Source organism: Erinaceus europaeus, chromosome 3, assembly GCF_950295315.1.
Source record: "Erinaceus europaeus chromosome 3, mEriEur2.1, whole genome shotgun sequence".
Classification (NCBI taxonomy): domain Eukaryota; kingdom Metazoa; phylum Chordata; class Mammalia; order Eulipotyphla; family Erinaceidae; genus Erinaceus; species Erinaceus europaeus.
In genome coordinates this window covers 146490186-146501879 of record NC_080164.1, presented here as the reverse complement: position 1 = coordinate 146501879, position 11694 = coordinate 146490186, and the positions used below count along the sequence as shown (strand labels likewise).

At 42.8% G+C, this 11694-nt stretch overlaps 1 protein-coding gene across 3 annotated transcripts in view; it reads left to right on the top strand.

Annotated features, from left to right (window-relative positions):
• The first annotated feature begins 882 nt into the window (after positions 1-882).
• Positions 883-11694, top strand: part of CWH43 (cell wall biogenesis 43 C-terminal homolog) — a 67166-nt gene continuing 56354 nt past the window's right edge. The window contains exons 1-5 of one of the 3 annotated variants that reach the window (XM_060188073.1): positions 883-1190; positions 3252-3443; positions 5871-5991; positions 6697-6851; positions 10558-10759. In XM_060188073.1, coding sequence (XP_060044056.1) covers positions 1148-1190; positions 3252-3443; positions 5871-5991; positions 6697-6851; positions 10558-10759 — 713 coding nt within the window. In that variant the 5' untranslated portion in view covers positions 883-1147. Of the gene's footprint in view, positions 1191-3251; positions 3444-5870; positions 5992-6696; positions 6852-10557; positions 10760-11694 lie in introns of those variants that run through there. The other 2 variants (XM_007539697.2, XM_060188074.1) reach the window with 2 other exon arrangements.

Below are 11694 nucleotides of genomic sequence, written 5' to 3'. Positions count from 1 at the left end.
ACCACCATTCTGTAGCTTCACAGCAAGGTGACAAATTAGGAATTTTAATTACAATTGGAAATGAATTGTTTTGAAGTGGTTTAAAAATACACGACATAATAAAAAAAATACACGACATCCTGAGGTGTGACAATATTAGAGTGACAGGTGACTGGCCCAGTGCCCTCTTCTTAGCATGACTCTGACTTCCTAGGGATGGGCCGCTCAAAGATATTATTCACAAAATTAAGAGTTTCCACTCGCATTAGCTGTTTTCTCTCCTCTGAGACGTAAGTGCTGCAACGTTTCTAAAAATCATAGGAAACCCTGTAGTTTCTCGATTATTTGACCACTCTTCCAGAATGCAGTTTACTACCAAAGCAGAGATGGAGTAAAGTGGTCAAGTGGTTCTCCTCTGAACCAGCAAACCTTGGGAAACCTTGGGAAGGTATTTCTACCACTAATTGATAACTACAATTTTCAAGTTGAGGGTATGTTAACAGCAAAGGCTGTAAGAGAAACGTGATATAAATCTGTGTACGTTAAAAAAAATAGTATTCATGATGAGGGGAAACATGAAAACTTTGGGCCTTAATGCCAAGGTCCAGGTCACAAGGCCCTGCAAGGCTTCAGAGCGCATTTTTCATGCCCTCTCCAGCAGCTCGGACCGCCCTTTCTGGGTCTCTGACCTCTTCCTCAACTTTTAGTGGACCTCCTTTGCACCAGAGCACCAACGGCCGGCCAGAGGCTGTCCCTGCTCTTTCCTGGTCGCCGGCAGCTCTCATCCCTGAGGCTGCTCTGCGAACTGGCCAAGGAAGTTGGCGTTGTCTGGACTGCAGGTGCCAGGCTGTCGATGCCCTCGCTGGGACGCGCGCCCGCTGCGCGGTGTCGCGGCTGAGCTGCCTCCCAGGGAGCGCGGGCATCTGGGGCGCGCGCGGCGGCCGAGCGAGCACTGCGCCCGGGTCTGGGCAGGCTGGGCTGCTTGTGGTGGGGCGGGGCGGCCCTGCGGTGTGACCGCACCCTCACCTGTGTTCTGAGCGCTGGCGGTGCGGTGGCTGATCCGGCTCGCGCCCTGGGGTGCAGGCGCAGACCCGGGCGGGCGCGGCCACGGCGAGGGGCGCTGGGTACGTGCGCTGCTCGCCCGCAAAGCGCCGCTCCACGCCGCGCCATGCGCTCGCTGTGGAGAGAACTCTTTCTGGAGACGCTGCTGGGTAAGCTGGGGCCGCCCCGCCCTGCCGGCGATGCTGAGCTGGGCGGGGGCGGGGGGGGGGGGCGCAGGCAGGCGAGATCCGTGCGCGGACTAGAGCTGGTGCGGGTCCGTGGGGACGATTGCTCCCGCAGGGAAAGGCGAGCGAGCGAGGTTGCGGTTCCAGAGGTCGGGCTTGGACGAGAGACGGGCTCGCCTCCCCAGCTCCCCCTGCCACCCTGGGGTGGTGCCGCGGGATGCCCCGCTCTCCAGTTGTTGGCAAGGACTCGCGTGGCCTGTACCGCCCTCGAGACCTCCCCCCATCCCGTGCTTTTAAAATTCAACTTCATGCAATTCAGGCTGAAATAAAACTTTCGGGAGGAAAGGAGCGCCCTCCCGGGGGCTGCCGCCCTGTCCCGGCCACCTTGCGTCTTGGCGCCGCACTGGTGGCTTCGGTGGCCGCTGCTTACTTGGACGTTTGGAGAAGAGTTTTTGTCCGTGTTCTCACTTAGCAACTTTGCCAAAAGTCCGAAGAACAATTGTTCTCTCGGAGCTGGATGATTAAAATCAGAATTCCCAGACCGACGTGAGATAGTTTGCTAGAATTTCACTGTCTAGAATGGAACGGGCGTTCCTCTGGCCTGGGAGGGACGCTTTCCTTAGTGCTGGATTTCTCTGGGCGCGGGTATTGCTCAGTAGGGCCCACTTCCCAGGCTTAGTCTCCGTGGTTCTGAATTCGGTGATGTAGCAAGATCCAGGGGTGGGGTTGGGAGGTAGGGTGGGGACAAGGTAGTCCTAGAGTTTAAAATTGTGTTTACTCCCAACAAATGAGCTAGGTGAGGTGGTTGAAGTGCTGTCTGCTGATTAAGAACGGGAGGTGCTTGCACCACCACCCCCAGTGATAACTATGAGAGAACTTTTGTGGTGGATGTGGTGTGGTACTGTACCTCTGTAATCCTTTAATCTTGTAAACTATTATTAAATCACCAAGAGAATTATATTAATTAGGGGGGCAGACGGTGGAGCACTTGGTTAAGCACACACATTACGGTGGCTAGAAACCCAGGTTCAAGCCCCTTGTCCCTACCTGCAAGGGAAAGGCTGCAAGAGTGGTGAAGCAGGGCTGCAGGTGTCTCCCTCCCTCACTATTTCCCCTCCTCTTTCAATTTCTCTCTGTCTCTATCCAATAATAAATATATAAATAAAAACTAAAAAAAGAATTATACTAATTAGAAAGACAGAAAGAGGAGCAACTGGAGTTAGTAAACCCTGTGGAGCCAACCTCTGGGTTCAGTTTCGCTCTACCTCTTGTTACTTTTGTGATCTTAGTCATCTACTTAATTTCTGGGCCTCTGGAATATTTCTTGTTTGCTTGTTATAATGTTTTTTTTATTTTATTGTTTTTTTTATTGATTGATAGTTCAGAGAGAAATTGAGAAGGAAGGGGGAAGATAGAGGGAAAACAAGACACCTGCAGTACTGCTTCACTACTCATGAAGCTTTGGAGTTCTAGATATGAGGACTAAGATCCTTGTAAGTACTTAGCACAGAATACTTGACAGGGCCCCATTAGTGTCAGTTATTACATAGTAGCTGGGAGAGCCGAAACTGAGTTCATATCTCAATATTCTGTTGCCACACACACACACACACACACACACACGTATACACACCAACACTACCTTCTAAAGGTGGACTTTAAAATGGCTTACTCAGAAGAAAATGATTGTTGGCTAACTATAACCTATTTTTGAATGGAGTATGGACTTGAAGGGATTTTTATTAATCAGAAATCTGTTAAGAAATCAAGTTTAATCTAAGTGCTCCAAAGGAAGAGTTTTAAATGGGGAGGAGGTCTGACATATGAATACGGTTAAATGACAAACAAGGAATAATTTCACTAGCAGGGAGCTATTCTCAACCTGGGCCTGGCTGGGAAGGGAAGACGTTCTAATACTGGAACCAGGTTCAAGGCAGAGTGTGGAGAGGTTCTCCAGCCAGAGCAACAGCCCTCCAGGGGTAGGGTAGGGTAACCATTTGAAACAGACAAAATTACATTTTCTGTTCTCAACATTTTACCCCCTAGGATATGTCTGTTGTTCTCTCTACCATGACCTGGCGCCGATGATATATTACTTTCCTCTGCAAACACTAGAACTCACTGGGCTTGAAGGATTTAGCATAGCATTGCTGTCTCCAATATTCCTAACAATTCCCCCTTTCTGGAAATTGGTTAACAAGAAATGGATGCTCATCTTGCTACGGATAATCACTGTTGGTAAGATTTAGAAGTATTTGAGACTTTTTAAAGTTAAAAATCAACATAAATCATGTAGATTTATTTTGAGTGTTAAATGATTGAATACAAAAAAGATTTCTCTTTCTCTTCGGAGAGTCTTAGTAAAATTGGAAGACTAGACCAAGTAAAGTTTTTAAATATGCACTTGCTATCACTAAATTGAATTAAATTAATGTCAGAAAATACTGATTATGGAGAAGTACTGATAGTAAAAATAAATAAATAAATAAGAAAAAGAAGGTGAGGTCATGGATAAAAGGTTTAAACCCTCTAAACACCTGATTCCAGTTTGGCTGAATCAGCATGTCCTGTGTTTCTGCTACATTGCAGTTTGTTTCTTTGAATTTTCCAAGTGACATTTGCCTATGAGTCAGGTCATGTATTTCTCCTGTCTGGAAAAAATTCAGTTGACTTTTTTTTTTTTTTTCCAAAATAGCAATTACTAGGAAATTACCTTCTATTTTTTAGTGTGCCAGTCCCTGAAGAAGGACAAACATGGTGAGAACAGTAATCTCTCTTGCCATCTGCAAAGTTGGAGGGTCTTGGTTTTTAAATTAAAAATGCAATTTAAACATATTTTTAAATTATATTTTTAAATGTTTAAAATTGAAAAATATGAAAAATGTTTTATCTATTTGATAAAGTAAGAGAAAAACTAAATGGAAGGGAGAGGAGAGAGGGAGAGAGAAGGAGAGAAAGAGAAAGAGAGAGAGAAACACCTGCAACACTGCTTTATTGTTCATGACGTTTCTTCCTTGTAAATGGGAACCAGGGGCTTGAACCCGGGTCCTTGCACTTGGTAATCTGTGTGCTTAACCAAGTGCACCACCACCTGGCCCCCCAAGTCGAGGATATACTTAACCCACTGCAAAAAATTTCCCTTAATAAAGATGGTGCCATTTCGATGCAAGAATATAGGAAATGCATGTGAAATCTTTAGCTCTATAAAGATATGAAAACTTCTTGCCAGTGCTTAGTACATAGTAAGTAGTTCAGTGATTGTTGTCTTACCATGTCCGTATATGAAATATGACCTGAATGTTGAATGTTTCATCTCTGCATCACATTCTCCAGTTGACTTTTCAAGGAGTGGGCTCATCAGTGCCATATTTGTGCTGCCTATGGCAGTCTTACCTTCAAAGCTCCCAACTGAGCAGTCTCATTATTGAGGTTTAATTATAAACCAGTAACTTCTGATGGCTACAAGGAATATGATAACTAAATAAGGTTGGGATAGATATGGTCTCTGAGATACTTCCTCTTGTTCCCCTTTCACCTTCTTTCTCCCTGCCATAGCACCTCCCATGGTGCTAGAGCTTGGACCTGAGCCATGTGTATGCAAAGCAGGTCTTCTATCTGGGGAGCTATCTTTCCATCCTGAGACAACTTTTTTTTTTTCACAAGAGTCCCAAGATATTCTTACATATCTATAGAAAAGATAAGACATGAAACATTACCTCTGTCACCTCACATAATTACATTAGTTACTATGTAGACTGCTGTTAAACTAGTTCACGGCTCTTGTTGATTTAGGTTATTTTTGACTTAGAGAAATCTCCCCACTAGAATGGCTACACGAAAAAAAATATAGACAGGAATAATTGTTACCAGGATGTGGGGAAATTGAAACCCTGACAGATTGCTGGGGAGAATGTAAGCCGCTTAGAGAAACAGCTTGATAAATAGGTCTTCAAACTGTTAGAGTGAGCATGACCAAACAACTCCAATGCTTTGTATATACCCAACAAAATAGTGAAAAAATATGTTCTCACAACATGATATACACTAATATTCATAGTAGCATAACATAACATAGTAGCATAACTGTTACTCATAACAGTCAAAACAGCTCAGATGCCCATCAGTGTTCATCAGCTGATAACTAGATAAACAGAACCCAGCATTTCCATGCAGTGGAATGCTGCCATCCATAAAAAGCATAAATATTGATACAACATGGATGAACCTTGAAAATGTTGTGCTAAGTGGAAGAAGCCAGTCACAGTTAACCACATTTTCTATGATCCCACTAATATGAAGTGTCCAAAAAAGGAGTTCTGCCCATTCAGACAGAAAGTAAATTAGGGACTGGGGAGGGAGAAGGAGTTGGGAGGGATGGCTAATAGATATGGATTTCTTCTTGGGTGATGAAAATGTTATTTACTGGTATTAGTTGCATAAATTTGTGAATATATTAAAAAATTGTATAATCAAACATTTTTAATTTTACGTTGTGAATGTTATTTCAATAAAAATTTAAGTGACATATACACACAATTGTATTTTAACTCTATCTTTGTGAGTATAAAGATAGATAGTATTATAAAAGACAGTTATCAAATGCAGATCACTGAGTACCAGTACAAGATTACTAGACATGTTTAGCTTTCCTTAATTTTTTTTTAGGTGGTATAGCCTCCTTCTGGGCCCCAAATGCCAGGCTTCGGCTAGTGGTTCTTGCACTTGGTGTGTCTTCCTCCCTGATAGTCCAAGCTGTGACATGGTGGACAGGAAGTGGTTTGCAAAGGTATGGTTTGTATTTTGTGTACCTATACAAAAACAAGTATTAACAGTTAGGGAAGAGAAAGTTGGGACCAAGAGTTCTAAGTTATAGTGTCAAGTTATAGTATTCATTTTCCAACTGGCCTTGCAAAAGTCTCCTTTTTGAAAAATGTCTTTTTAAAAAACATTTTCTTGTTTATTTATTTTATTAACATTTATTTATTTATTCCCTTTTGTTGCCCTTGTTGTTTTATTGTTGTAGTTATTGTTGTTGTTATTGATGTTGTTGTTGGATAGGACAGAGAGAAATGGAGAGAGGAGGGGAAGACAGAGAGGGGGAGAGAAAGATAGACACCTGCAGGCCTGCTTCACTGTCTGTGAAGCAACTTCCCTACAGATGGGGAGCCGGGGGCTCGAACTAGGGTCCTTTTGCCAGTCCTTGCGCTTTGTGCCACATGCGCTTAACCTGCTCTGCTTCCACCCGACTTCCAACAAATATCTTTTCACAAAACCATAATATGAACACTTGCTATCAGTTCTAATAATGCTTTGGGAATTAAAGAGTTAAAATAAGTATAAATAAAGTAGGTGGCAGGCTATATAAAGGCTAAGTCTTGTCCATTCCTGCAAATTACAAGCAAGGCGGTATATTCATCCAATGAAACTAACGTTGAAACCCCATCAGTCATTAGACAATATTAAATCTTTAAAAATACTTTTACACTTATAGGTACCTCAGGATCTGGGGATTCATTTTAGGACAAATTCTTCTGATTGTTCTTCGAATATGGTACACTTCACTGAACCCAATCTGGAATGATCAGATGTTCAACAGAGTGATACTGGCTCTGAGTACTATAGCCACACTTGATCGCATTTATACAGGTAAGAGTATGCCCAGTTTACTAGGGGTTTTCTCTCTTACATAGTTAATTTTCTTTTATGAATATAAGGCAGGCTTTTTGTACCATCTCTCCATTTTTTTAATTAGTGATTTAATAATGATCAACAAGATTGTAAGATAACAGAGGTACAGTTACATAAAATTCCCACCACCAGAGTTTCATGTATCACTCCCTCACTTGGAAGTTTCCCTATTCCCTCTGGAGTATGAACCTAAATTCTTGATGGGGTGCAGAAGGTTGAATGTCTGGCTTCTGTAATTGCTTCTCTGCTGAATATGGATGTTGGCAGGTCAGTCCATACCCCCAGCCTGTTTCTGTCTTCTTCTCATGGGGTAGTATTCTGGAGAGGTGAGGTTATAGGAGACTGCCCAGGGAAGTTGGGATGATGTTATGGTAACGTCTGCAACTTGGTGGCTGTAAGGCAGTAAGATATAAAAAAAGCAGGACAAATAGTTTAATAAACAGGAACCTAAAGGTAAGAACAAAGCTGAGTGAAACTAATGGTCTTAATGTTGGGAGAAGCTAGGAAATCTATTTTAGGTCATCTCTCCATTTTAATGTTTTTCCTTCTGAAATAGTTACCAGCACAGCCAGTGGATTAATAACCTAAGTAGAAGTCATCTTTCTCTTGCCATAGTGAGGGTGGAATTAAAAGCTGAATGTGGGTCCTGAGACATAGCTCATTGGGTAGGCTGTTACTGTGTCCATGTATACAACCCAAGCTTGAGCTCTGGTACCGCATAGCAGAGGAAGCTCCCTCACTCTCCCTCACTCTTTGTATCTATCTGAATGAAGAAGTTGCCCCAAGAGAAGTGAAATTTCATATTTGGCTTTATCCTAATTTTTAAATGTTTTTTATCTTTATTTATTTATTTGATAGAGGCAGGTAGAAATCAAGAGGGAAGGGGTGACAGAGAGAGTAAGAGACAGAGAGACACCTGCAGCACTACTGCTTCACTACTTGTGAAGCTTTCCCCCTGCAGGTGGGGACCAGGGGCTTGAACCTGGGTCCTAGTGCATTGGAACATGTGCAGTCAACCAGATGCTCCACCACCCAGCCTCTCAGGCTTTAGCTTTCTTCTTTTTAAATTTTATTATTATTATATTTATTTATTTATTGCCTCCAGGGTTATCACTGGGGCTCGGTGCCTGCCGTATGAATCCACTGCTCATGGAGGCCAATTTTCCCTTTTTTTTTTTTTGTTTTGTTGTTGTTGTTGCCCTTGTTATTATTGGATAGGACAGAGAGAAATCGAGGGTGGGGGGGAGAGAGAGAAAGATAGATACCTGCAGACCTGCTTCACCTTTTGTGAAGTGACCCCCACACACACACAGGTGGGGAGCCATGGGACCGAAGGCTCTAACCGAGTTCCTTCCACCAGTCCTTGCACTTCAAGCCTTGTGAGCTTAACCCGCCCATTGTGCTACCACCCAGCCCCCAGGCTTTATCCTTATAAACTAGCATGCAGTTCCGTCTTCTTCTTTTCCTCTGGTCAGGGCATTCCAGGTCCTTCATCCTTCTACTTCCACCCTGACCGGCGCCACAAGTACATCTCTGTAAGACGAAACTTATTTGAGAGCTAGAGCTGTGTGAACAACCTGTGTCTTTTATCTTTCTTCTCCCACCCTGACTGTGAAGCTATTCAAGCTCCAAATCTAAACTTGAAAAGAAGGAGCAATCTTGCATATTTGTACTACCGTTTGAATCACCTGTATTTCTGGAACTGACTTTTACCCAGACAGAAACACATACGCAACCTGGTTGTCTGCTTCATGTGCTAACTGGAGACTCTTCTGAAAAGAAGTGTTACTAGATTCTAATTAGCCTGTTGCTGGCTTACTGTTTGACTCTGAGTGACTCACTGTTCTTTTGTAAGGACAAGCAGAAATTTTACAGGTTAAGGGAAGTGCCGACGGCTTTGGTTCATCACGAAAAATGTGCCTTGGCTCCAATTTTGGTATAAAACAGGCACTGAAGATAGGATGAAATCATGTACATTGGTCAGGTGACATTACTATTAGAATACAGGTCCAAGAAGGATTCAGAGGACCTAGTGGGGGTTGTATTGTTATATGGGCATCTGGGGAATGTTATGCATGTACAAACTATTGTACTTACTGTTGAATGTAAAACATTAATTCCCCAATAAAAAATATAGTACTAAAAAAAAAGAACATTGAAAATTAAATCTAATTCCTGAATAGATGTTTTATAGTTTATGGAACACTAACATTTAGAGGTGGAAACTCAGGCAGCAGTTTTCACAGGTCCAGCCTGACAAGCATCTGAACTGACAAACAACTAACTGAAGCTTCCTAACTTCAGTTGTTTTCTTTCTCACCTCTGTTTTAAAGTCATGTCCCTTCCTGTTTATGTCCTGTGCCCCCATTTACAAAACTCAGCTACCCCAAGGCATCTGATAATAACAGCATTTATTTTGGGGTAGCTTTATCGAAGATTTTATAGAGGGGAGGTTAGGGTGGGGAAGGTGACTCACGCACCATAGTACACAACTTACGACTCAGCAAATCCAGTTTAGGTATCTCTTCTCTAAAGGCCGTCTACTCAGCCATCTTCTGTCCTGACCTTCTTCTCCCTCATTCCCACACTGGGGGAATCAAACCCAGGTCCTCATACACGTGAAGCTCCTCATTCCTTTGATTTCTTTGTTGGTTCTCCTCCTCCTTATAAAATACGGTTTCTGCCTGACAGGCAGACCCTGGGGGCTTTCTTTTATCCTTCAGAAGACTTCACAGTGCAATGAACAGTATCCACAGGCTCTCTGTTTCCAGGATGAAATTCTCCTGCCAGTGCTTGCTCTAGTTGTTACTTTTGTGTATGTGATGTTATTGATGCAATGAATGAAGAGCTGTTGGTGAAAGCTTCCCAAAAGGTGTAGGATAATTAAGTACACAAGTGCTAGAGCCTGACTCTCTGAACTCCAATTCCAGTTTCTGGATCTTGGCCAAGGTACTTCTACTTGGATAAGATTTCCTAATCTGTAAAATAGTATTAGTGATAATGCCAATCTCAAAGTTATGAAAAGTAAATGAGTTCAAGGGGCAGAAGATAGCTCACCTGGCAGGGCATGCCCCTTGCTTTGCATGTGGTCTGGGTTTGAAATTTGCATCACAGGGTGCACCAGAGCATCCGGGGAAACTCTCCCTCTCTCTGTCTGTTGTCCCTTTAAGTCTTTGTGTCGCTCCATTTCTGAAATAAAAAGAATGAAAAAGTTGGCCCTAGAAATGGCAAAATCGGGAGGGGAGGGAAAAAAAAAGAAATGGCAAAATCATGCATGAATGAACTTCTAGTGCTGCAAAAAATAAATAAATAAAATTAAATGAGTTCATGTGAAGGGCTTTAAGCATGACTTGACACACAGCAACTTTTCAGTCAGTGTGCTGTTATTTCTCCTGGCATGTGTGCCTTTAAATCCCTAAGAAGATTACCTTCTGGATTTTGTCAAATTCCACAATGCGTTGCACGCCCCCCATGACTCCTGATCCAACCTGCCTGAATTCCCCCCTGCCACTGATTCTCAGCACATTCTGCTTCACAGCACGGCAGTATGTCTCATCTCCTTTTAAAACTTGAACCTGAGAACTGCTTTTTTACTCCCTTAAAGTCTTCTTACCATAGAGGCTACTTTTCCATTTAACTAACCAGCTTGTGGTTTTTATTCTAGATGGTGACTGCAGTAAACACGATGGGAAAAAGTCTGGTGAGGCAACCAAAGGGATGGCCACTACACCTAACTGTTGGTTAGCAGGAGCTGCTTTTGGCAACCTTCTGTTTCTCACGCATTGGATTTTTGGAGAGGTGTCTCTAGTTGCCAGGTGGGCAGTGAGTGGTCATCCCGATTCAGGACCAGATCCTAATCCATTTGGGTGAGTTTGAATTTGAAAGGTTCAAGGTTGTGTTTGATATGGCTGGAGGAAGATATGCCTTCTTTGTTGTGAATCTAGATTTGTGTTAGTTCATATTCTGTTCTCCCCAGGTATCAGAAATGTATGAAATGATTGTGTTCTGTAGAGAAGAAGGAGCTACAAAGATATTCCCTTCTGAATCCTCTGCTGCTCTGGGAACTGGTGTAAACATGGCACACCCAAACTGGCTTGGGTTGAAGCATTGGCCCATGTGCTTTGTCATCTCTCCACTCTTCCTGAAACCCACCCCCTCCCCATAGCAAGGTTCACTTTTGACTGTAAAAAAGATTATAGGAACTCTTAAACAGATGTTTGCTTCTGATAGTTGTTTCTTTTTCCCTTTCCTTCCTTCTTTCCTTCCTCCCTCTGTTCCTTTCCTTTTCTTCTTTTCTTTTTTTTGCCAACAGGGTTATCACCAGGGCTTGGTGCCAACACTACAAATCCACTGCTCCTGGTGGCCATTTTTTCCTTAAAAAAATCATTTTGATAGAGGACCTAGTGGGGGTTGTATTGTTATATGGGAAACTGGGGAATGTTATGCATGTACAAACTATTGTATTTGCTGTTGAATATAAAACATTAATTCCCCAATAAAGAAATAAAAAAATATTTCATTTGATAGGACAGAGAGAAATTGAGAGGGGAGGGGAAGGTAGAAAAAGAGAGAAAGATAGACACCTGTAAACTTGCTTCACCACTCATGAAACTTATCCCTGCAGGTGGGGAGTGGGGGCTCAAACCTTAGTCCTTGCACCCCAAACTGGGTGCACCGCCACCTGCTCCCCACCTGTTTCCCTTTGAAGTGCTAATCTGCCCACATTTCAAGACATATAGTTAATTTCCTGTTGGATTGGATCTTTCCTCAATAGATAGGTAGGCATTTTCCACAGGTGTTC